The 27472-nt window shown below is 41.9% G+C and overlaps 1 protein-coding gene and 1 long non-coding RNA gene across 2 annotated transcripts; one reads left to right on the forward strand and one right to left on the reverse strand.

The window, feature by feature from the left end:
• The first annotated feature begins 5808 nt into the window (after nt 1–5808).
• LOC122543667 (putative G protein-coupled receptor 139) lies at nt 5809–7370 on the forward strand. Its single transcript, XM_043682477.2, has 2 exons — nt 5809–5878; nt 6359–7370. The coding sequence occupies exons 1-2, from the start codon at nt 5809–5811 to the stop codon at nt 7252–7254; spliced, it is 966 nt and encodes a 321-aa protein (XP_043538412.2). The 3' UTR covers nt 7255–7370.
• A 1027-nt stretch (nt 7371–8397) lies between these two features.
• LOC122543757 (uncharacterized) lies at nt 8398–10265 on the reverse strand. The gene is made up of 3 exons (XR_015751515.1): nt 10125–10265; nt 9271–9672; nt 8398–9125 (listed from the first exon to the last, which is right to left on the reverse strand). It is a non-coding gene; the product is annotated as an uncharacterized LOC122543757 (long non-coding RNA).
• Nucleotides 10266–27472: the final 17207 nt, after the last annotated feature.

Below are 27472 nucleotides of genomic sequence, written 5' to 3' on the forward strand. Positions count from 1 at the left end.
TAAGTTGCAGGAGGAAGATGGGATGCCTGTGAATGATAATGCTTTGCAATTGATGTAATCGAGCATCTTAAATGTTTTTGAAAGCTTCGCACTTATCATTGCAGATGCAATATTTATATCGTTAAACAAGCTCAGTTTCTGAACTATGGTAATGCCTGAGGTTGTTGACAGTCGGAGATTCAACTATGGTTATGCCATTGAACCTCTAGATGCAAAGTTTAGAATACTTGCTGTTGCAAATGGTCACTGCATGGAACTTGGCTGATGCGAATGTTACCTTCACTTATCAGTAGAAATTTGGGTGTTGACCTGATCTTCCATGTCATCATGAAGGTGAACTGCTTCAATACCTGGGGAGTGGCAAAAGATTCCGAGCCCTGTAAAATCATCATCAAATATTCCAACTTCTGACATTATGATGGAGGGAAGGCAACTGATTAAGCAGGTGAAGATTGTTGGATGACACAATATGGCTGTTTCTCTTCTTATTTTTCATTGCAGAAGCTGGAGTCATGCACGTTGCACTATGTCTGATTGCAATATGTCTGATTGAAATATGTCTGATTGGCATGTTCCACAGAATACTGAATATCATGAAATACTATCGAAAGTTTTAAGGAAGGATACAGAGTGGAAAGTTTTTTTTTATCAAAGAGATTGGTTATGAGAAGCATCCTTATTTCGGAAGAGTGGAAAGAGTCGGCGAGGGAGGGACTGCCTGGGATTAGATCCTCAACAGCTATAGGTTGAAGTGACAGCTATGACCTGCTTCAGGGATGCACAGGAGGACAGAATTGGAGGTACGTTGTGATAGTAGATGGTTTTAGAATTTCAAATTGATGCAACTTGAAACATTGTTCTACTCACAAATATGAAAGTGAGATATATCAAAGTGAGGCATTGCTAGGCGGGAAGCCAATGTAGGGTAATGTGCCTGGGACAAGGGATGAACTGGATACTGTACACTTACCTGGAACACAAATTCGAATCCACCCTTGTCTGTGTGGAGTTTACACATTTGCCTGCGTCTGGATAGGTATTTGCTGCGTGGTCAGAATTTCTCCCACAGTCCAAAGATATACACATTAGATGGGTTGACCATGCCAAATGGCATCATGTTAAGCAGGGGATATGCATGTTAGGTGAGTTAACTGTGATAGATATGGGCCTACCGGGACATGGTGAGTGTGGATCGGATGCTCTTTGGAGGTTCGTCAAATACTCAATGCGCCTATCAGCCTCTTCCCACACAGTAGGGATTCTATACTTCTTTAATGTTTGGAAGGACAAATGGATATGAGCAGAGAGCAGAAATTGGATTTACAAATGACTTATCCAAGAGTGACTCTATGTATTTTAAAAGAGTCATTGCCAGAAAGTGGCTAAGGATGTTTTAAGATGATATCAATAACAGTCTGGATGAGACAATAGCTGTCATTTAAAATTAGAGCAGTATCATCTCGCTCTTTTGACCTCTTCCATCCAACTTGATGGCAATCATAATGTTATCCCGAGGTCAGTGCAGACTCTCGCGTGGCATTACCTACGATCTAATGGCGATAGTTATGGCTGATATCCTTGTTATTATCACTGGATGCATTCTGAATAGGATCGGCCGCATTTACTACAGATACACTATCCTGTCTACTACAATAGTGAGTGTGTTTAGCGCAGTGGTGGTTTACATCAGGCGAAATGGATCAATCTGGCTGGCAGTAACCTTCACGATTCGTTGTTTTGTGGTCATCTCCTGCCAGAGCCTGAGCAGCAAAAACTGCACCGAGAAAACTGCTTTGCACCTCATGAGAGGGATCTGCTCCTTGTTCTGCATCAAGAACGCCCCATTTTACTTTGTCTCTCATCCCTTGCTTATACTGGAAGGGATGCCTTCTCTCTATGTCATCAAGACAATCCTCTACACGTCGTTTGCTTGGCGGATCTACCGCTACCATGTCCATATCTTAACACCCGTTCGTTATCATTCTATTGCTCAACGCCCTCACCGTTAGCGTCATCACAGAGGTCAATAGGGCAGACAAAAGGTTCCGAAGCTCTCGGCATAGTGAAGACCACAAGATGACCAAGCACAATTGTTCCATTGTTCTTCTGTTCCCAATGTCTCACTGCTTTGTATTCCTGTGGAGCTCTTATGTCAGACGATTCCTCTACATTCAGGTTAGAAGAGAGGACTGCCTTGGTAGTCTGGATTTGGGCTGACTGCCTGCATATTCTGTACTTTTCGAACAAAATAGAATGTGTCTTCAACTACAGATCTGCAAACGCAAATTCACACCATATACTTACAAGTGTGTGTTCGTGCATGTGTATGAGAGCGAAGGGAAGAGTGTGTGAGTACCTGTGAGAGTGTCTGCGTGCGTGCTTGATAGTGTGTGGGCCGAGTTTGATTGAGTGTTTGCCTGTAAGATGATGCACGTTTGAATGTGCATGTGTAGATGCATGTGTTTGTGTGTGTCTGAGAGACAGCATGTGCCTGAGAGAGAACATGTTCGTAAGAGAGGGTCTGTGTGAGTGTGCGAGAGTGCGTATAAGGGCGTACAGTGTAGTGGCGTCCCTTGTAGTGCGACATGAACCCAACATCCCGGTTCAGGATACTGAATTCAGTGATCAGCTTCTGCTGGACTATTCTGTGTTGTTACGCATCCAAAGCCTGTCTTGGAGGATGGTCACCCGAAGACCCAAAGCAGAATATACTTCACGGGTGAAGTATTCTCCGACTGAGAGGGAGCATCCCTGTTTGGCGATTGCTGCACAGTGTTCATTTATTGGTTGTCTTAGCATCCGCGTGGCCTCGCCTTCATACTATCATGAGGGCAACCTAGCCTGCAGCGTATGAGAGCGGCAATGTTGCCCGAATCACATGAGTAACTGCCGCATACGTGATGGGTGGTGGCACAATGTTTAATTGTATTATCCATGTCGACGCTCTGACACGTCTTGCAGTGGTATGCTTTGGTGTTGTGTTCAATGTCATCCTGAAGGATGGGCAAATTGTTGCAATCAATGGTTTGTTTATACAAACATGTGATGACAACCACTGCAAGACGTGTCAGAATGTCACAATGGATACTATCATCACAAGTGGGGACACCACCCACCTGGTGCGTGGCAGATATTCAGGCGACTCAGTCAAAATTGTCTGCCTCAAATGTTGCAAGCCGGGATCCCTGTGGCATCATATATTGGTGAGACCACGCGGACGCAAAGAGAATGGGTGACTGGAACCACACAACTATTTCCAAATGGGGAGCACCCTTCCAGGCGTGGAACACTTCAGGGGTCAAGGAGGATCGGCCACGGATCTTCAGGTGACCATGCCTTCTGGAGGAGTTTGTGACACGGAAAAATGCAGAGTTTTCGAGAAGAGGCTGATAGCCAATTTCAGTATTAATGAGGACATCCTCAAAAGGGATCGTGGTTCATGTCACACCACAGGGTACTCTCCTATGTTGTACACCCTGATACAGACACACAAGCAAATCAGCATATACATACACTCGGACACAGGATCGCACTCGAACAATCACACAAATCCTCCCTCACGCACACGTTCTCTCAATTACACTCACATACACATTCACACTCAAACACATGTGCGCATCTTCTCACAGGCATATACTCTGTCACCAACACGCACACATTGCATCATGAGCGCACACGCAATCGCATATGCATACACACACACAGACACACACACTTTCTCCCTCTCCCACACACGCATCTTTTCTGTCTCTCTCTCCCTCACACCCATGCACACGCACATGTAAGTCGATGGGTTGAAATTATATTTGCAGATTTGTCTTTGCAAGTTTATTCTATTTTGTTCAAAAACACACAATCTGTAGGCAATCAGTTCATGTGGTATTTGAAACTTCCTACTTTGGAAATCAAAATAGTCGGACTTAAGGTTGGGATACAGACAGACACTAACCACACACATTTAATGTCTAAGCTGAGGTGTCACTTTTTTCTAATAAAACCTTAATTTATATCGGGACTGTGACGTGAAAGCAGTTCTGGGATATACATATCAATATTCGAAACCTGCATCCTCATTGTAAGTGATTAAAGACTTAACAGTGATCTGATTTTGTTCAATCCATCGCATCAGTCATTTGACACTTTGATCTTTTATTATAAATGCTGTGTTCTATGATCCTGCCACACTAGCTACCTGACGAAGGAGCAGCTCACCAAAAGCTAGTCCTTCCGGATAAACTTGTTGGATTGCTATTGTTGTGCGATTTTTTTTGACATTATGACTGGACTCGACTGAAAAGCCTACCTGCGGCTTACATGAATTAAGCTACCACTTAGTTTGATGATATTAATTTAGATTAGATTACATTACAGTGTGGAAACAGGCCCTTCGGCCCAACAAGTCCACACCGACCCGCCGAAGCGCAACCCACCCATACCCCTACATTTACCCCTTACCTAACATTACAGGCAATTTAGCATGGCCAATTCACCTGACCTGCACATCTTTTGTGACTGTGGGAGGAAACCGGAGCACCCGGAGGAGAACGTGCAAACTCCACACAGTCAGTCGCCTGAGGCGGAAATTGAACCCGGGTCTCTGGCGCTGTGAGGCAGCAGTGCAAACCACTGTGACACCGTGCCTCCCACCAATTAATGCGTTTCCAAAAACTATGATTCACACAATCATTATTTGATTGTCACGCTCTGCGTCACTAATTGTTAAGACATACAACTATTAACAGTCGGCCATTCTTAAGATAACGCATTCCTTTCTACTGTTTGATTTCTCCTCATTACTTCATCACAGCACCTTAACATCAATCTCGTAAGATCTCATCTATTTACCGATTTCCTCTCTGGCATGTTATCAAAAACTTTTATATGTCCGAAAATACATTGCACACACTGATTGTCCCTTATTAGTGCCAAAATTAGCATCCACAAAACGAATTCCAATGGGTTTGCCAAACATTAATTCCCTTTTATAACTTCATATTGAGAAATCTCAATCATATCATTATTTCAAAATGACTACTTATCGTCTCCTTCATTATATGACGTGGCTTTTTCCTTATAACCAACATTCAACATGTCTTTGGTTCCTGTTTTCTTATCCCACTGTTCTTAAATACTTGGGTTGTTTGCCCTTTCTTTCTAAACCTCAGGAACCATTCTGGAATTTCTCGAATTTCCAAGGATAACCATCAGTGCAATCACTGTCTCTCCCCACATCATTCAAGACTCTGGAATAGACTCCATTTGGTCGAGGAATTTTTCTGTTCTCATTTGCTAGAGGGTTTTCATGCGCTGGTATCAGATACCATGCTTCTCAGATGTCATCCATCATTGGTAAATCGTTATTTCAAATTGTTGAGCTTTAAATATAGAAGAATGTTAAGACAGCAAAACCGTAGGATGCAAATCTTTAACTAATTTCACAACTAAAGAGACGAAACAATTGGAAAAATCGCAGAGAAGGGCTGAGAGTTCCTTCAAATTAGGCAAAAGACATAAGCTCATGTTTTGAAATCGGGAATCCATTTGATGGAGAAATTAAAACACTTGGAAGGGGGCTTTCAATTTGCAGGTTGCTATTCTCAGTATATGCAATTGTGCAACATTCCAATGTTACACAGAAGGCATTAAATAGTGAGTAATTAGGTTTGTTCGCCAGACTGAAACGAAGGTACATGTTGAAACTTAATTAACACTCTCGAGATTCTGAAGTATTATAAATTAGAGACCTTTTTGTTAGTGTCACGGAGCTCAAGTGAGAAGTTTTGTGATTCCATTAGTTTATAACAAGTGATGCATGGCCCAGCGAGTGGCCCTCTCTATGCCATTTATTATCCAGCTCTTGCTGCTATTGGTGTCCCTGGTAAGTTACAGATTCCAAACATTCGTTTTTTAATTGCAAGAAAATCTTTTATATTAAATTTCAGGAATGTCTTTTCTTCTGATCTTCACTACTGAAGGAATTGAGCGCAGGTCCCTATACATGTGTCAAACATTGAGCTTTCCTCGATTGCACCCTCTGCAGTGCACAGCAACATTCTATCCAAAATGTAATATTGAGCAATTATGGAACAATTGATTATTACATCATTGAGTTTTGAATTGTAATATGTAGCATTGCCTGAATATTAATCAGAATAACTGCACAAAATTCTATTCAGTTGCAATGCTGGAAATTACTGGTGTATGGAATAATGCGCTATCGTTGCGTTCGATATTCTTATGCACAGATTACATGATAATCCCGAAGAAAATCATTGCAGGTAGGTCATTATTTTAAAGATTAAAAGTATGTCTAGTGATTACTCAGGTCCGTTCAATAATACTTTGCAACTTCCCCCAGCCAACCTGCTGGCGATCGTCATACTATTGCGAGGACGGTGTGGACTCTCTGGGTGCACCACCTATTACTTGGTGGGGATAGCGGTGAGTGATTTTCTTGTGATCATCACTGGGTGCATCCTGAATCGGATCGGTGGCATTTACTTCCGACACAGCACACTGTCCACGACCACTGCCTGCGCAGTCAGCACTGTGATGATCTATACCAGCCGAGATGGCTCAGTCTGGCTGACCGTGGCATTCACCATCGACCGTTTCGTGGCCATATGCTGCCAGAGTATGAAGACCAGATACTGCACTGAAAAAACTGCATCACTGTTCATTGGAGTGGTTTGTGTCCTAAGCTGTATCAAGAACCTGCCTTCCTACTTTGTCTACCAGCCCTTGTACATTGTGGACGGGATTTCCTGGTTCTGTGACTTCAGAGAGACGTACTATAACTCACCTGCATGGAAATCCTATGACTGGCTGAATCACATCTTGACGCCTATTCTCCCGTTCCTTCTTATTCTACTGCTCAATGCCATGACTGTTAGATACATCTTGGTGGCCAGCAGTGCCCGAAGGAGGCTTCGGGGCTTGGCGAGCCACGGAGACTCAGAAATGGCCAACCGCAAGAGGTCCATCATACTGCTCTTCACTATCTCACTCAGTTTCCTCCTTCTATGGGTCACCTATGTCGGGCGCTTCCTCTATGTGCGGGTTACAGGTGAGGCATATTTCAGTGGCTTAGATTTCACTGACCCACAGTTTATTCTCCAAGAAACGACGAACATGCTGCAAATATTAAGTTCCTGCAACAACGTCTTCATTTATGCAATATCCCAGAACAAATTCCGAGATGAACTGAAGAAGGTGATGTTGTCTCCCTTCACATCTCTCGCTGTGTGCAAATAATTATTTCATGTGTTCCATCGATCAGAGTGACTCAGTGTGTAAAATATTCTCTCCTACTAAAAACTAAATAATGTTTGTGCGTTTCGTGCTTCACTACCGGAGATATGACCAGTCACCTTTTCCAACCTTTATATTGCCTGTCATTAATACAAATGGAAAATAAAAAGCAGCCGAAGAAGTGTTTTTATGGATGTGAGACGAAACTGTATTCTATGCCTCTGATGACTGCCCTATACTTCTAGTGGTCTCGGCTAAGTCATTTGATATTCATCTAAATTGCTGCTTCCCTCCTTCCCTCTCAGTCGCCATTCTGTCCTTCCTTCCTTCTTCTCCATCACTCGTGTCTCAGGACTATTGCATCTATTTATTTGAATCACTCACGTTGCCTTTTACTTTGACATAGACCCGATGAACAGCTCATTACATCCTCAAAAATGTTCTCGACAGTTTTCATGTTCTCACTGCATCATACAATCCATGCCTCTCCTGCTAAAGCTCAGATTTACTTTTTGCAGCTCCAGAGAGCTCGGCGCCTCCACCCCGTCCCAGCCACTGCACACCAAACCTTGACATGCAGACATATATTCTGGACCTAAAGTCAAATGTAACGCTGGTTCCTTTAACCACAAGAAAATCAAGGTTATTTTCATGATTTCCCAACATTGCGTTTTGATCAGTATTCTAAAAAGCAAACAGAAACGATGCTTTGCTTGTACTACAGACAATTAACACACCTGCCAGGTCCTGATTGTTATTCCTCTCCTTTCCCTCCGTGAATATTCTTAATGGACTAAGGACACAATCTGGTGATGAATTCGGAAAAATTAAGTGTCCATTTTCAATCAGAGAAATTTAATGTCTCTGCTATTTATTCTGCAATGAAAACAATATTATCATGAGGACGAACAATTGCTCCTCAATTCCAACTATTATGGACATCTACATTGTTATTTATATGTGTTAAATCACACTAATAATTTATTTTTTTTTTAAATGTGAGTCATACATTCTTAGGAAGTGAACATGTCCACCAAGTTTCTTGCATATTATTCATGCTGCAATAGGGCTAGGATTTATAGAAGTTTCAACATTCGTGCAAAATGAAAATGCAATGCAACAGGTGAATTGAACACGTTCCTTTAATATACCATGTTTTTTATCGGTGAGAGCACGGGTAAGTGGAGCTGAGTCCACAAAACAAATCAGCAATGATCTTATTATATGGCGGAGCAGACTCAAAGCGTCGAAGCACCTATTCCTTCTCTTAATTCTTACGTTCCTATCACAGTCAACTGGGACACGCAGTTTTCTGATGAAGAGTCACCGGACTCAAAATTTTAACTCTGCTTTCTCCCAACAGATGCTGCCAGACCTGCTGAGTTTCGCCAGCAAGTTGAGTTTAGTTTCAGATCTTCAGCATGCACAGCACGTTATTTTATTGTTATGGTGCAGACAATAATATGAAATACCAATTAACGATTGTTCTGATATAATGTTTGGAAGTTCTGTACATGAAGTGGACTTTGACAAAACACTTTTTTGTTTGCATATCTCGATGTGTTGGCAATTTACACGACTTTAATCTTTCATGTGTTGCATCTGTATGCTGCACAGTACAGTTTGTTTCAACACCTAACACCGACAGGTCTGCGTTATTCTGGACCTATGAATCGAGAACGTGTCATTTTGGAGCTGTTATCATAAAGGTGCAATGGCAGTTTGCAACAACGTTGTGCAGGTTGTTCCAGTGTCTTATTATTAGAATCCTGTGACAGGTCATTGTATCTCAAACAGGATACTGCAATTCCCTGTTTTGCTAGAAGAATTTGCTGGATCAAAACGTTTTCCGGGTATTTCTTCGCACGTCATTCCTGTAACAACAAAACATTTTGGAACACCATGAAGGATGCAAAATAAATTAGTTGTTTTCTGTTCTCGAAATTGACGGCATTCCTTTCAATAATAGATTTAAGCCAATTAAAGTGTTGTGTCCGAATGATAAGTATCAGCTATCACCTTGAATTCGGGAACCACATTAGATCCACTCCTGATCTTACTGTTTGCCTCGACGCTCTGAGAGTTTTTGTACACGGTCAGCCCAGTTCTGTGTCTCTGTGGGACTCAGTGCGCAGTAATACACTGCAGAGTCTGTTAGTTCTGTTTTCCAAACTTTCAGCTGCATAGTGCGGTTCACATGGTCAAAATCCCAGGAGAGCTTGTCTCGTAGAAAACTCGTTTTCTGGCTATATTGGTTTTTCTGCAGCAGAAAATTCATGGACCCGTTGGAAGGTTGACGGTACCAGAACAGAGCAGGATTGCTGTTTATTGTAGAGTAGTTACAGAACAACAGGACATCATCACCCTCGTTTATTGTGATTACAGACGGAATTTGTGAGACAGAATCGCCACGACAAAGTCCTGTAAGAGCCATGAATGATAGAAATTTAATGAGGCACTTCAACATTCTTATCTCATATAATCAGCCCGTTTACCTTCATCAACAACCCGAGAAAACAAATCAGGGAATTTGGACAGGGATCAATTTCATATGAGGAGATCATTCCCCATTTCATCTCCCACAATGTGAAAGGAAAACTGAAATATGTTGGTGAATATAAAACACTCCGTTCTGTCGAATCATCTCAATGGCCTCAGTCCTGCCTGAATTTCCAGTCTAACTATTCCACTGCCATTCATTCACGTAAATATGCTAATTTCTCCCGAAATCTGCTCATTGTTGGGGCAAGTTTAGATCTAGATGGATTTATTTGGGAGAATGTATTGTTGCTTCTGTATCACCCAAATTGCTCGAGTAAACGTGAGTCCCAGGAAAGAGCTGGCAAACATAAGTAGACAAGTTTTCAACGTACCAGTGAGAAGACCTGTAGTTGTGAGGAGTAAACAAAGAGCTCCAGGTGACATGTTTGCAGAGAGTTTTCGGTGAATGTGAGCAGAACTGGCTGAAGCTAAAATGGTTTTCATCAAGAGTAGGATACTTGAGGTTGAGTAAGTTCCGGATCTCTTCTCGTTGGATCATTTTCGCTCAAGGCATCAGATGATAGCCAATGAGCTACAGGCTCCTTTATTACTCAATTCCGCCATTCAGCTTCAAGCTCTTTTGAGCCCCAGTTCATATTATGGTTGATGTGAGAAAGGAACAAAATTCTGAAGAATGTTTAGTAGACCCGAAAAGTACACTCAGCTTTTTCTTCACAGTTGGTGCCAGACCTGCTGAGTTTCTCTAGTTATTTCTGTTTTTGTATCGGATTTCAAGGAACCGCTGTTCTTTGTTATTTTTGTCGAACCAACTGTTGCAATTAGAGCCATTGACTGTGAGGCCCCTCATTGGGTTTTGAAACTTGGACCAGTCAGGGACCCCTGGGCCATGGGTATAAACAGCAGATTTTGAATCTCCTCACGTCAAGGACTGACTCCGAGCTGGATGGCCACGGTCAGTGTACTCTCCATATTTACATGAAGGGTTACTTGGCGACGGAATATCTAGCATCTGTGCAGTTATTTCAGGCGCAAAGTAAACTTGTTCACCTACAAGCAAGGTTTTGGACCGAAATTAAGCAAAATATTGTCCCATAATGATTATTATTTCTGTAACAAAATACAGAAAATACAATTGGTTCATGTTGTTTGAGTATCAGAAATGCTGTACCTCAGTTAACAAAGCTGCTCTGGGAATTCGAACGCCACTTCAACTGATGCATAGGATGAAAGGGCCTGGGTGATTCTGCTGCAATACTGAGGGAACGAAACAAACGAATTAAGACACTATCAATGCATGTAACAGGAGAATCGAATGATGTTTCTTAAGCACTTACTGGCATGATCCATTCTAACTGATTTTGTTTAACTTCACTTTGTGTCATCGTAAACATAGTTCCTGGGTATCAGGAACACTGCAGTGCATCAAACACAGGGCTCACCGCCACATTGCCTCAGGCTAACACATTTTATGAAGTAAAAAAATACCTTCTGGTGAAGTTCCCGCATTTGAATGGGAATGGTAAAAGGGCAAGGCGTACATGTCAACACAACTTCCAAATCCTCACCGAAGCGAATGCACGTTTGTCAGGTTTCAAGTGATACAAAAATAAATGGGCAGGTAATTTGTGATGATGATCAAAGAGGCTATAAAAGACCAAGCTACAGACTGTTTCAGTAGGTGTGACTATAGCGTACTCTGGTGAGGTCTCCAGGAAATTTACAGGACCAGGAAATAAACAATTTATAAGTGGGGTAAAGCAAAGTCATGAATTTTTATCAAACATTCTCTAGATGATGGCACAGTGGTTTAATGGTAACCACTGCTGTCTCATAGCACTAAAGTTCGATTTCAGCCTCAGGTAGCTGTCAGTATGGGGTTTGCACATTCTCCCTGAGTCTGAATAGGTTTCCTGTGGGTGTTATGGTTTCTGGCCACAGTCAAACGTTGGGCAGATTAGGTAAATTAGACATAGGAGATGCAGGGTAGAGTGGGTCTGGATATTATGTTCATCAGAGGCTCGATGGGCCGAATGGCATGCATCCACACAGCAGGATGCTATATTTAGATTGCGTAATGACTGATCTTTTTAATGTCTTTGTGGGATTTGGCGCCGCTGGCGATCAGCATTTATTGCGTATCACTAGTTGTCCTTGTGAAGGTGAGGGTGAGATGAACCGCTGCAGCGCACTTGCTCTGGGTTGACTTACAATGCCATTAAGGAGGGAATTCCAGGATTCTGCCCAATCGACAGTGAAAAAACATCAATGTATATCCAAGTCAGGATGGTGACTGCATTGGAAGGGAACTTGAAAGTGGTGGTGTTCTCACATATCGCCTGGCCATTGTCCTTATTGATGGAAGTGATCGTCGGTTTGGAATGTTGTGTCTGAGGAGCTTTGGGAAATGTCTGCATTGCATCGGTGGTTCAGGGAGTGGATGGATGTGGAAGTAGTACCAATCAAGTGGCTGCTTGGTCCTGAATGGTGTCAAGCTCCTTGGGTGTTGTTTAGACTGTACTTATCCGGGAAAGTAGAGAGTATTCCCGTCACACCCTTGACTTCTGCAATGTAGATAGTGGCAGGCTTTGGGGAGTCAGGAGATATGTCAATAATCACAGAACTTTTAGTCTCTGACCTGCTCTTGTAAACATTGTGCTAATTTGTTGAATCCAGTTCAGGTTTTGGTCATTAAAGCCCCCAGGAGTTTGGAAGTGGGGAGTTCAGTGATGCTAACAACATATTTCCTTCAAGTTTACTACAATTCTGATTTAACCTGATCTTTAATCTCTGTGCAACAAGCTTGTTATTTTTCACGTTCTTCCATTTCGTCTTCAACAGTTTCTCACCATTCTGCCCTCTGAGAGTATTACGACTTTATCTCTCTACTGTCCCTTTTCTCTATTAATGTTTCTGACTTGCAAATATATCCTTACTTCGCCTCCACCCCCATATCCGATTGCCATCACTTCTGACAATCTTTAAATTTTGCTGTTCCATACTTTCTCTCATTTCCATTGTCTCCCATTTTGGAGTACAGAAGTAGTAACACTGATCCTTCAAATTCAGCATAACAAGACTCCCTACTCTCTACAAGTTTTAGTAAAGCCTCACCCTCTCTTTGTGACACTGTGCCCTCATTGCACAGAGGTAGGTGGCGGAGTCATTAAGTCTGGCGTCTTTCACTGTCAGGATACTGCTCTTGTAGTCTCCACTGATTGAAGCGGTAATTCTCTCGGATGAAGTATCTTCCCTTTTGGCCATCACCAGATGCTGGGGTGGCTGATTCGGGAGCTGTCTGTACCAACGCACTGTGTTAAATGAAGTGGCAAAGGAGCAATTCATGGACACAATTCCCACTTCAGTAACAACGAGCCACAAAGGATGTTTCTTCACTTCGCCTTCTCCAATTCCCTCCTTGGAGATCACTTTGGAAAACAGTAGGAGGAGACTGCAAATTCGAAACATCTTCAGATTGCAAGAACTGTGGTGAAAACAATTGTCCACGACGCTTTGTTGAGGAACTGCAGTTAATTCTAACGTTTATATGAGTAAGTAACTAGAAAAAATGCACGTCTCCCGTTAAACTCCGAACGCCTCCCTGTTTGAGTTGTAGAAGAAGCTGAGTCTCAGTGAATGTTACTGTAACAAGCCTCTCATACGGACATCGCTCACACAGTCTGAAAGATCATTCCTCCTCCAGGCCTCTTTCTCGATATTTATCATGGATTCGCACTGACATCTACTGGTGTTTATAAGTAATTGCATTGTTCAAATTCCCTCTCGAATTGCGTGTCACTGGATATGGCTAAAAAATGATGCATCTTCATCCCCCGTTATAAAACTGCGAACAGGTGAGACTCTGCATTTCAAATTCATGTACAGCATCCACCGATCTCAGACTATGTTTGCCCTGCACTATGACTAAGTCTCTATTCCACAAGGAAAATTCGCAATGAATGAAGCAGCAAAATCGAAAATTGCTGTTCCTTGTAAGATTTATTGTAAGATCCATCATAACCGGAATTGGTTAACTTTACTGTGTCACATTGTATACATAACCCCTGTATCTATATCAGATGCCTTGCAGTGTGTCAAATTTACGGCTAATGCCACATTGTCACGCATTATTTGAGGTAGATGTAAGCATTCCCAGCCGCGCCCACACAAGTTAAGCAAATGTGTTAAAGAGAAAGAATACACACTGTGGTAAAGTCTCGCTCATTTGAATGGGAATGGTGAAAGAGCAGAGATTCATGTCAATGCACCAACTAAATCCTGATTTATGTGAATGTACCACTGTCATGTTTACAGATGACACAAAAATAAATGGGAAGGGAAATGGTGATGATGATTTAAACAGCCTAAAAGAGGACGACGTTACAAACTGTTTCAGTGAGTGTGACTATACAGTACCCTGGCGAGATCTCTAGGATATTTGCATTGCCAGGAAATGAACAATTTCTGAGTGGTGCATTACTGAAACATGAATTCTCAGGATGCATGCTTCTGATGATGGCACGGTGGCTCAGTGTTTAGCACTTTTGTCTCCCAACAGCAATCAGCTGGGTTCCATTTCAGTCTCAAGCAAGAGCCTGCGTGAAGTTTGCACATTTTCCCTCTCTCAGCATGAGTATCCTATAGGTGCTGTTGAATCCTCCCACAGTCCAAAAATGGATAAAGCAGGTAAGTTAGCAATAGGAGATGCCGGGTTAGAATGGATCTGGGTGTGATGCACTTCAGAGATTCAATAAGCTGAATTCCATGCTGCCATACTGGAGGGACATCATGCTTAGATTGTGGAACTCTTTTTTTTATTATTTATTTTGTGAGACGTGGGCATCATTGGCTGACCAGCCTTTATTGACAATTCCTAGTTGCCCTTGAGAAGGTGGTGGTGAGTTGTCTTCTTGAACCGTTACACTTCACCTGCTGTGGGTTGACCCACAATGCCACAGAGGGAATTTCAAGATACTGACCCAGATACAGCGACAAAGTATATTTTCAAGTCAGGATGGTGAGTGGCTTGGACGGGAACTTGAAGGTGGTCGTCTTCCCATTCATCAGCTGACCCTTTTCCTTCCAGATGGATTTGGTCATGAGTTTGGAAGGTGCTGTGTGAGGATCTTATCTAAACTTCTGCAGTGCACCTTTTAGGTAATATACACTGAGCGTCGATGTTGGAAGCAATGGATACTTGGGAATGCTGTGCCAATCAAGCTGGTTGATCTGTCCTAGATGGTGTCGGGAATTCTAAGAATTGTTGGGGCTGCACTCACCCAGACACGTAAGGAGTATTCCATCACAAACCTGACTTGTGCATTGTAGATGATGGACAGGCTTTGTGGAGACAGCAAGTAAGTTACTAGTAGTGGAAATATCTTCTCCATGTCCGCTCTATTCAGGTTTCCCATTATTCTATAAGTTTCAATCAGATTCCCCAATCTCCTTCTAAACTCCTTCGAGTAGAGACCCAGAGGCTTCAATCAACTCTCATAAAACAAGCGCTTCTTCCTGTGATCATTCTTGCAAGCCTCCTCTGAACCCCGTCCAAGGCCAGCACATCTTTCCTTAGAAATGAGGCCGAAAAGTGTTCACAACATTCCAAAATGTTGTCTCACCAGAGCCATATACAGCCTCAGGAACATACCTCTGCTCTTGCATTCTAGCCCTCTCAAAATGAATGCTGATACTGCATTTGCCTTCCCAACTGCTAACTCATAAGGTCATACAGCACTGAAATGATCAAGTCCCACTCATTAACTTGCTAAGCTTAGTATTTGTGTATGTGCAGCTCAGTGCATATTATATCTGTGTGCTTGCATGTGTGCCTTTATTTTTCTATTTGTTTGTGTGTCCATCTACGTGATCTTGTATGTGCATCTCTTGTTCTGTCTGTCGATTTGTTTGTCTCTCTCCCTTTGTGTATGGCTGTGTATGGTTGTGTTTCTATGTGTGTCTATCATTGTGCTTTTCTGTCTGTGCATTCATTTCTGCAAACAGTGGGAGAAATATGGGTAGAGGTTGAATTAGTGGGCGGCACGGTGGCACTGTGGTTAGCACTGCTGCCTCACAGCGCCAGAGACCCGGGTTCCATTCCCGCCTCAGGCGACCGACTGTCTGGAGTTTGCACATTCTCCCCGTGTCTGCGTGGGTTTCCTCCGGGTGCTCCGGTTTCCTCCCACAATCCAAAAATGTGCAGGTCAGGTGAATTGGCCATGCTAAATTGCCCGTAGTGTTAGGTGCAGGGGTAAATGTAGGGGAATTGGTCTGGGTGGGTTACGCTTCGGAGGGTCGGTGTGGACTTGTTGGGCCGAAGGGCCTGTTTCCACACTGTAAAGTAATCTAATCTAATCTAATCTAACCAAAAGCGACTTTCACTGTTGCTCTCTTCTGGTTGAAATAACACAAATAACACAATGCCACCACCTGCTGGCGAATCTATGCTACTACAAAGCGATGGATTTATGAGAAGGCATCTTTTTAAGGCTTCTCTTGGGAATTTTCAGGGGAGCGGAGCTCAACTTAAAGGTCATAGCTGAAAAATAAGGAGCCTTAATTCAAAACAGAGATGAGACGAGGCGATTCTGAGGGAGTTAAATTCATGGCACCATGGTTTTCTCTGCTGCAGAGGGAGAAAGAAGCATAGAAATGCTATAGTTATCGCAGATTCAACTGTAAGGGAAACAGATAGGTTTTCTTGTGGCCGCAAACGAGAGTCCAGGATGGTTTGTTCATTCTCTGGTGCTGACGTCCTGGATGTCCCAGAGCAGTTGCAGGACATTCTGGAGGAGTAGGGAAAACAGCCAGTGGTCACGGTAAACGTTGGTACTAACGACACAGGTTTAAAAAGGGATGAGATCCTAAGAATAGAATACAAAGAACTATGCATAAAATTGAAGTGTAGGACGTAAAGGTAGTTATATCAGGATTACTGCCAGTGCCATGAACTAGTCAGAGTAAAAACAACACAAAAATATGATGAACCCTAGGCTGAAAAGATGGTGTGAGGGAGAGGGTATCAGATTAGTAGGCAATTGGGATCGTTTCTGGGGTAGGTGGGACCATAAAAACTGAACGTGTTGCACCTGGGCAGGTCCAGGATTGATGTCCTTGGGAATCGACTTAGTTAGACGAGTTGAGGAGGGTTTGAACTAGTGTGGCAGGGGAATGCGAACCGGAGTAGAGCAGCAGGTGGAGAAATAAAGTGAGTTGTACAAACCATGGCAAATATGATAACGAACAACAACAGGTGGGGTATTGTGCTAAAAAGAGCAGGGAAGATATCAGAAATCTATATGTTCCAATGTGAGAAGTATAATAGGCAAGATAAATGAATTTAGGGAATTTGGTTAGATCTTGGAATTGTGACATTATTGCAATTACAGAGACCTGACTGAAAGCGAAACAGGATTGGGGCATCTGAATATCCCAGGAATTAAATGCTTCAGGTGTGATAGAAGGGGAGGCAAAAGGAATGGGGGGAATTGCATTACTAGTAAGGGAGAATCAGACAGCTGTATTGAAGGACAATATATGAGAGAACTCGTTTAGTGAGACAATATAGATAGAACTCAGTAGTAAGAAAGCTGAAATCACATGCTGGAGGTAATCTATATGGGTTGCAAAAGCCAGAGGGAGATAGAAGAGACAATATGTAGAATGATTTTGGTAAGAAGTAAAAGCTACAAGGTTTTTGTGGTGGTTGACTTTAACTTACTTTTTATTGACTGAGACTCGCATTGTGCTTGGGGCTTGTATGGGGAAGAATTTGTAAAGACCATTCAGGAAGGTTTTTTGACACAGCATTCAAACAGTCCAACCAGGGAAGAGGTTATTTTGGATCCCGTTTTGGGAATTGAGCCTGGCCAGGTGAGCATTGTGGGATGATTAGTCATAATACCGTGAGTTTTAAGATACTCATGGATAGGGATAACAGCAGTCCTCGAGTAAAGGTGTTAAATTTTGGAAAGGTGAACTACAGCAACATTAGGCAGGAAATGGAGAAATTTGACTGGAGGCAACTGTGTATGAGTAAATACACATCAGATATATGGAAGTATTTCAAATGGCACTTAATACAATTGCAGGAGTTGAACGTGCCTGCTAGAATGAAGGAGAGACATGGAAAGTTACATGAAACGTTCATGTAAGGGATGATATGACCTTAGTCACAATGAAAAAGTAAGCATACATCAGGTCTGACAGGATGGGAACTGATGGTCACTTGAACTTTACAAGGAAAGTAGAAAAGAACTTAAACAAGGAATTAGAAGGCCTGAAAGGGCTCATGAAAAGTCGTTAGTAAACAGGAAAAAGGAAAATCCATGGCATTTGTAGAATTTTTTAAGAAGCCAGAGGGTAGCCATGGAAAGGGTTGGCCCACTCAAGGACAAAGGAGTAAGTCTACATGTGGAGCAGAAGAGGTAGGTGAGGTCTGAAACTACCATTTTGTGCCGGTATTTACGAAAGAGAAGAAATTAGTAGAGTAATTTCCAATTCAAGTTATTATTAAAAAGGAAGACATGTTGTGTGCCTAAAATATCATTAAGGTAGATAGGTCCTCAAGTTCTCATGGGATCTAAGCCAGAAACTTGAGGGAGGCAAATAAGCAAATTGCTGGAGCATTTACAGACATCTTTATATCCTTTTGGCTATAGGTGAAGTCCCAGAGTAGTGCAGAACGGTTAATGATGTCCCGTTGTTTAAGAAGGGTAGCAGGGATAATCCAGGAAATTACACGCCTGTGAGCCTCACGTCAGTGGTACGGACATTACTGGAAAACATTCTCAGGGAGAAGATCTGTACGTATTCAAAAGCAATTGGACTTATTAGTGATGCACAGCACGGTTTTTTGCAGGGAAGATTTAGCCTCACTAACTTGTTTGAGTTATTTGAGGAGGAAATTAAGATGACTGATGAAAGAAATGAGTTGATGTTATCGACAGGGACGTAAGTAAAGTATTTCACTCGCACGCTCATGACAGACTGGGGTCAAACGTTGAAGTCACACGGCATCAGAGTGAGCTGGCAAGATGGACACAGAACTGGCTTAGTAATAGGAGACAGATGGCAGTAGGGGAAGGCTACTTTTCCGAATGGAGGTTTGTGACTAGTGGTGCCCCACATGGATCAATGCAGGGACCTCTGCTGATCGTGGTCTACATACTTAGAACATAGAACATTACAGCGCAGTACAGGCCCTTCGGCCCTGATGTTGCGCCGCCCTGTCATATTAATCTGAAGCCCATCTCACCTACACTATTCCATGTACGTCCATTTGCCTGGCCAATGACGACTTAAATGCACTTAAACCTGGCAAATCTACTACCGATGCAGGCAAAACATTCCATACCCTTACAACTCTTTGAGTAAAGAAACTACCTCTGACATCTGTTTTATACCTATCTTCCCTCACTTTAAAATTGTGTCCCCTCGTTTTTGTCGTCCCAATACTTGGAAAAAGGCTCTCCCTCTCCACCCTATCTAACCCTCTGATTATCTTGTTTGTCTCTATTAAGTCACCTCTCAACCTTCTTCTCTCTAACGAGAACAGCCTCAAGGCCCTCAGCCTTTCCTCGTAAGATATTCCTTCCATGCCAGGCAACATCCTAGTAAATCTCCTTTGTATCCTTTCCAAAGCTTCCACATCCTTCTTATAATGCGGTGACCAGAAATGTACACAATACTCCAAATGTGGCCGTACCAGAGTTTTGTACAGCTGCAGCATAACCTCCTGGTTCTGGAACTCAATCCCTCTATTAATAAAGGCTAAAACACTGTATGCCTTCTTAACAATCCTGTCAATCTGGGTGGCAACTTTCAGGGATCTGTGTATATGGACACCGAGATCTCTCTGTCATCTGCACTCCCAAGAATCTTACCGTTAGCCCAGTACTTTGCATTCTGATTACTCGGACCAATGTGTATCACCTCACATCTGTCCACATTAAACTCCATTTGCCAGCTCTCAGCCCAGCTCTGCATCCTACGTATGTCTCTCTGCAACCTACTACATCCTTCGTCACTATCCACAACTCCACCGACCTTAGTGTTGTCCGCAAATTTACTAACCCACCCTTTTAAGCCCTCATCCAGGTCATTTATAAAAATGACGAACAGCATTGGACCCAACACCAACCCTTGTGGTACGCCGCTAGTAACTGGACACCAAGAAAAACAAGTTTCATCAACTACACCCTCTGTTTTCTGTCAGCAAGCCAATTACTGATCCAAGCTGCTATGTCTCCCACAATCTCATTCCTCCGCATTTTGTATAATAGCCTACTGTGGGGAACCTTATCGAACGCCTTGCTGAAATCCATATACACCACATCAACCGGTTTACTCTCATCTACCTGTTTGGTCACTTTGTCAAAAACCTCAAGAAGATTCGTTAGGCACGACCAACCCTTCACAAAACCGTGCTGACTGTCCCTGATCAGATTATTCTTTTCTAGATGGTTATCAATCCTGTCTCTTATAAACTTTTCCACCACTTTAACAACAACTGAAGTGAGACTCACTCGTCTGTAATTACCAGGGTTGTCTCTACTATCCTTTTTGAACAAGGGAACCACATTTGCTATCCTCCAGTCCTCAGGCACTATTCCTGCAGACAACGATGATTTGAAGATCAATGCCAAAGGCACGGCAATGCTTCCCAGAGAATCCTAGGATAGATCCCATCCGGCCCGGGGGACTTGTCTATTTTCACACTCTGCAGTATTTCTAATACCTCTTCCTTGTGAACGTCAATGTCTTCTAGTCTATATGCAGGTATCTCTGTATTTTCCTCGTCAACATTTTCATTTTCTATTTTGAAAATGTTTGCCAGGAAAATGATTTGAAGGAAAACGTAGCTGTTCTAATAAATAATTTAGAGGAGCTTACAAATATTGATGGAGTTGCGAATAGTAAAGAGGGCTGTCCGAGAATATATCAGAATATAGATCAGTTGGAGGCATGGGCAGTAAAAAGGCAGATGGAATTTTATCTAGACAGATGTGAGGCGATGCATTTTGGTAAATCAAGTTCTGCTGAAAATTATGAAGTGAATGCCAGAACATGTTGAAGGTTTGATATGCGGAGTGATCTGGGTGTGCACATCCACAGATCACTGAAGCTGGCAGTGCTGGTAGATAAGGTAGCAAAGCAAAGGCCTATGACATGCTTGCCTTCATTGGAATGGACAAGAATATAAGGACTGAAAGGTATGCTGCAGCATTATGAACTTCAATTAGGCCACACTTGAAATATTGATATGGTTCTGTTCATCATACTACCAGAAGGAAGTCGGCAAAGTGGGGAAAAGGTTTGCAATGACGTTGCCTGGTTAGGAACAAGTTTAACTGTAACAAAAGGTTGGATGTATTAGGATCGTTTTCAATGGAACGCAGGAGGTTGAGGGGCGACCTGGTAGACTTCTTAATATTGCAAATGGCATGGATAGAGTGGAAAGTGTAAGGACTTCTCCCAGGATGGAGGGGTCAATTAGTAGGGGACACAGGTTCAGCGTGCGAGGGGAGAGGGTTTAAGAGAGCTTTGCGAGGTAAGTGTTTCACACAAAGGGTGATGAGTGTCTTGAATGTGCTGCTGCCCGAGGAGATGGTGGAAGCAGACAGTAGCAGAATTCAAGAAACACCTGCATGAATACATGAATAGGAAGGGAATAGAGGAACACGGATCATGGAAGTGAAGGCAGCTTTAGTATGAAAGTGCAAAATGTGGCATCGCAGGTTTGGCATTGCATTGTTCTTTGTTCCTTGGAAACAGTCCCCAATGCCACTATATCTTTCCTTAGATATGGGGTCCAAAACTGTTCAAATATTCCAGCTACAATCTAACAAGTAACTCTGACACTTTCTAAAATAATCTGTGTTAATATAATCAACTTTTTTTGGAAAAAGTTCTGAAGCTTTCTCAAATAAGATTTAAGCTGACTCAGCAACACTAAATAAAACATCTTTCTTGGCATTGATGAATAAATTGGAGTGACTTTCTCAGAAACAAAAGCCCTTCAGAATTGTTATTTATTTCACTCATCTATTTCACTCATGGTAAATGTATTAGAAGATATTAGGATCTCAGAATTTTCCCTCTTTCCCTCCATTCTCTAGGAAAACAGTATCCACTTTTACCAACACTGATTTACTTAGAGAATTTAAAAAGAAAACAAAATAAACACGGATACCATTAGTCAGAAAATAAACATAGAGACTGCTGGGAAAGCTCAGCACTTTCTGAGGAATGGTCACTTGACCCGACATGTTAACTGCGGTTTGTCTCCGCAGTTGCTGCCATACCATAACTTTCCCAGCAATTTCTGTTCTTGTTTTCACTTTATTGAGTCAGACAGCATTGAAACAGACCCTTCAGTCCAACTAGTCCATGCCAAACATAATCCCAAGCTAAACAAGTCCCACATGCCTGCTCCTGGTTCATATCTTTCCACACGTTTCCAATTCATGTTTGTAAACATTGTTACTGTATCCACATTCTCCACATCCTCAGGAAGTTCATTCCACACGCAAACCACCTTCTGTGTAAAAAAGACTACCTCTCACTTTTCTTTAAAATTCCTTTTCCTTTTTCATCTCCAGCAATTTCACTTTAGATATCCCATCTTATTACAGCGAATTATATCAGTTCTATCGACGCAGTTTTATCTTCTCCACTGGCTTTTTTGACAGGTACATAGAGTGGAGATTACAGTCAGATCAATCATGATCTTATCACAAGGTGACAGTCTCAATTCTGAGTAAACTCATTGCTTAACCTGAGAACAGAAGGCTTGCAACTCTACATAGCTGCATCCAGAAATCGTGGATGTTGCGAAGTCGGTGACCACCTTGGCACTGAGCACAGCATCACTGCCGAACAAATGGAGAAGGAAGGAATAAAAGATCAAAAATTGCATAATTACACAATACAGATGGAAGCTCTTCCTTCCATTGTGTCTGTGACTGCTTTTTGAAACAGTCGTGTATTCTTTTCACAGCCATAGCTATTGCCACTTCTACAGCTGTGCAAATTTTATTTCTTTCTATGTGTATTGAATCAAAACCAACTTACATTGTAAATTCTAGATTAATAATAAGTTTCAAAGTATAAAAGAAACCGTGTTTCTCTTTTTTGTCAATTGCCCCGATCTTGTTGCATAGATTACTGAAGTGCAAACAAGGGACAACAATTTGGCGTGATGGATTCTATCAACCAAGTTTTTTAGCGCTCCAGCAGCTCAATGAAGTTTCAGTTAACCGTAATATGACATGAGACAACACTACTGTCTTGTCTAAACTTCACATGATTTATATGCCTGATCATCTCTCGTTTCTTCAAATCAGTAAATCTCAGTCTCACAAACGCTACGATATCAGGGCTGAACTCCATGTCCAGGTACACATTCCTTTCCTTCACTCTTAATTTTTTCCATCATTCTGAATCCTCTTTTTTTTTTCCAGTTGCCCAGCTCCAGTCTGCATACTGCGAATTAAATCAATGATACCGCTCCGAGGTTTTGGGCTTCCAGTGGATCTTACCATTATCAAAACATAGACGATTGTTCTATATCTTTCCAGGTACTGTAGTAGTGACGAATTTGTTCTTCCGCCGACATTTCCTCACTTTAATTACTGTTCAGGATTCGAGGATATAGTCTTCTTGTACAAACTTTTAAATGAACGTGAATTCCTGACTTAAGAAGAAACAAGGTCAGAGAAAAAGCGGATCTGCCAAAACCAGTAAAGTTTGCACATCAGAGGTGAAAACATTGCACCGACCGGAAGGAAACCAGCCAGTGGATTCAAAGTAATGGGTTGTAACCCGTGGAGCAGAGGAGTTTCCGCGGTCCTGGTTGGTATATATAAAATTATGAGGATTATAAATCGAAAGGTCAGGACCAAAATAGGTAGAATGGGCAGGAATGAATGTTTCCCATTGGTGGACGCTTCAGTGATCGCTGCATAAATTTAAGGTAAGAGACAGTAGATTCATGGAAAATGTGATGGGTTTTCATTAATTAAGGATTTCCAAAATCTGAAAGCCAGTCTTTGAGGATGGTAGAGGCAAAAACCTCGTTAACATTTGATAATTCTATCAACATGCACTTGCGATCCCAAGTAATCAAGAGAATTGGCCAAATGTTGAAGATAACATTGAAATAGTTAATTACTCGTTATTGACCAGCGCAGTTTGGATGGTCCACAGGATATTTTATGTGCTGTATAATTCTTTGTCTTTATGATGCCATGTCTCATTGTGCACGTGTCTGTGCCTGAATGTCTGCTTGTGCATTCTCCTGATGTGTGTGTGTGTGTGTGTGTGTGTGCGTATGTGTGTGTGTGTGTGTGTCTGTGTCTGAATGTCCGTGCCTGTGTGTGTCTGTCTGTCTGCACAAGTATCTGGTTAGATACAAGTTCAAAATATAGTTATTATGCTTTTGTTTAGAAGACGTTGAGAGCAGCAGTGGGAGATATAACATCTTAATGCATAACAACGACTTAATAAGGTGACAGTAACTTTCCATGTTCAATCATCTTATATTTTGTGTGGTATAGTGCCACTCTCTGCTGGCGGATAATCACTGCGAAACGAGCACAGGTTGAAGCTGAAATGCTATTTACATCGTATTGCACAGCCACATTGCCTATACTTTCCGTACCTTTCAACCAATGACAACTTCCTTTAGCGACTCATTTTAGAATCTTGTGACCTCTCATTTTAGATACTCTGTTTTGGAAAGTTAAAAATGTCACACTGCCCTAAATAAAACTTACGCTCCTCTGTAATAAACATCGTTTGATACATCATTACTTTGGTTGGAAACAGCCATGTGTATTTGGTCGATCAGAACAGCACTATTCCAGAGACTTCCCCCAATCTTCTCAGGTAAATAGGATAACCTCATTTTCGCTTCCCTCCTCAAATTTAAGGCCTTCTTGTCAGGTGCAATGCTGTTTGACATATTTTCGAAACAACATGTTCTGCTGTGTCATTTGTCATCTTTGAAGCACGTGACATTTCCTGGCTTAATGATCCAGACACTATCGCTGCACCGTTAGAGCTGTTATCTTTTTCTTATCAATCTGTTCAGAGTTAGTACACGAAATTGAACACGTGCCTCCTGTCATCATCGCAAATTTCAACTTTGTTATCACTTCTTATTCATGAGATGTGCGTCGCTGGTTAGAGCAGTATTTATTGCCCAACTCTAATTGTCCAGAGGCAAGTTAAGAATCACATTGCTGTCGATTCACATGTTGATCAGACCTGGTAAGAATGACAATTTCCTCCCCTGAAGTATGTTAGTGACTCAGATGTTTTTTTCTGGCAAGTGGCAATGGGTTCATAGACATCATTAGAGTACTAATTTCAGATTTTATTATTCTTTTTTCCCTCAAACGATTTGAACATTGCATGAAACAAGTCTCTAGCCATTTGTTTTTATTACAATGAATTTTGATTACAGTCTTTCTGGCCGAGTGCTAATAGTACTACACTTGAAGTACGAAAACGCAAAAAATATTTTGAAAATGTTCTGATTAAAAATAGCTACCTCGGGCAGACACAGGTTGCACCCATTGGCAAAGTGTGGTCATAATTTCATGCTCAATTTGGCTATATTCCCAATATTCAGATATTTGTGCAAACTACAAATAGCCCGAACATCAGATTAGAACACAGAACGGAGAACATATAACAGTACAGCAGAGTATCGGCCATTCGGCCCACCATTTTGTACTGACCTTTCATCCTACTCTAAGATTTAACTAAGCGACACACACGCAATTTTACCATCATTTATGTTCTGATCCAAGAGTAGCTTGCATGCCCCTAACGTATATGACTCGAAAACCACTGCTGGCAATGCATTCGACGCACCCACCACTCTCTGTGCAAAGAACCTGCCTCTGACATGTCCCCTAAGCCTTCCTCCAATCATCTTAAGATTGCACCATCGTGAAAGACATTTTTCCACCCTGGAAAATGTCTTTGGCTACCCACTCTACAATGCCTTACATCATAACTTGTTTTAAATTGGGAAGGCATTCCAAAGCAATGACACAATGTTCGGACAAAGGTGCAAAATGACCATCCACCATCATTGACGATCACCAGCAAGAAGAGAGTCGACAATGAGCCACATTCCGTTCTGAAAAGTAGAGACACGAAGTTTGTCAATGGTTACTGGCAGTGCTCATTGGGTGCGACACTCATTGTAGACATTTTTAAACAACCTTGGACACGCAGTCTTAGACTAGGTAAGACTTTAATGCAGGGTGCCTGTATCGAGGTCACGGATTCTGCAAATGTACAATAAGAATTCTTACTCATGGCATTGTTTTATTGGAATCAAAATATGCTCTGTTGGAAAACTCAGAAGTGCGGTTTCTCTGTATACAATCACTGATTCAGGCCAATGCGAATGCGCTGTACTGACATCAGTCTCTGTAAAGTAGATTGATAGCAAGTGTTCATTAGAACACATGTTTCCATATATCATAATGTACTGTCAGGATCCTTAATTCATTTTCAATTTTTACTGATGGTTGTAGCTCAAATTTCCTACCAAATGAATACATTTATGTCTTTTCCTTCACCTCGGTGCATTGTAAGCAGCCACATTAAACACTGACTGCTCCAAATTCTCAAATGAATTCTATTTCAATGGTGAACCCAGTGACTACTCTGCATCAAGTGCCCGTTTTGAAAGAACAATCTAAGCATTGCTGTGAAAACGGAAGTTTGATGTTTTCCCCCTTGCATGAACGAGGCACAAACAAAATCCAAATTTCAAGTGTCATATCAGTTTTAACTGCAGGAGAGCCCAATTTCAATTTAACCAAATTTAGCGCCGTTCTTGGATGAAGTGTTGAATTGTAGAATAAAGAAGCAGTTAGATGATTGGCTGACATGAAGAAAAATGCATCTGCCAAATGATTGGATGTTGACTGATGCCTCGGTCCAGAACAAACTATTTGTAGAGTCACGGATATCAGAAACATCTTCCTATCTGTTGACTAATAACCATTTCCTTTTAGAATTTGTCATCATGTCTCACTAAGTGAACACTTTGGTGCATGCTATTTACATTTTTCAACGCTGATGATGTGTCATATAGACTTCACACGTCATCTTCTTTTTTCTTCATGAATACTGCCTGATGCGCTGTGGTTTCCAACATTTTTGTATCCATACTCTTCATGTAATCGTCACAACTTCAGCCATGTTACCAGCAAATTCCAAAATTAAGCTATGTCTTACATTTTACATAATCGGAAGACGAACTATCAATGTATTGATTTGAAAGGAAGGAGACCATATGGATGACTTGTGGCCCAAAGTTGAAAACTTTTGTTTTCAATATGAGATAGGATCCTCCAGGGCATTGAGAACATGCGTCTTGTGAATATTTACACAAAAACATTCCAGCCTGAGTTTCTCACACTGATTTAAATTCATTCATTAAACAGACACAGGACTCATTAAACTTCTGATAATCTGCAGATGTCCCTTTTCACGACAGCAGATGCCTGTGAGGATACATTTAGACTCATAGAATTATAGAGATGTACAGCAAGGAAACAGACCCTTCAGTCTCACCCGTCCATGCCGACCAGATATCCCAACCCAATCTAGTCCCACCTGCCAGCGCCGGGCCCATATCCCTCCAAACCCTTCCTATTCATATACCGATCCAAGTGCCTCTAAATGTTGCAAT

This window comes from Chiloscyllium plagiosum, unplaced genomic scaffold, assembly GCF_037043375.1.
Source record: "Chiloscyllium plagiosum isolate Xiang-an unplaced genomic scaffold, Cpla_swu_hap1 HiC_scaffold_27, whole genome shotgun sequence".
NCBI classification, from domain to species: domain Eukaryota; kingdom Metazoa; phylum Chordata; class Chondrichthyes; order Orectolobiformes; family Hemiscylliidae; genus Chiloscyllium; species Chiloscyllium plagiosum.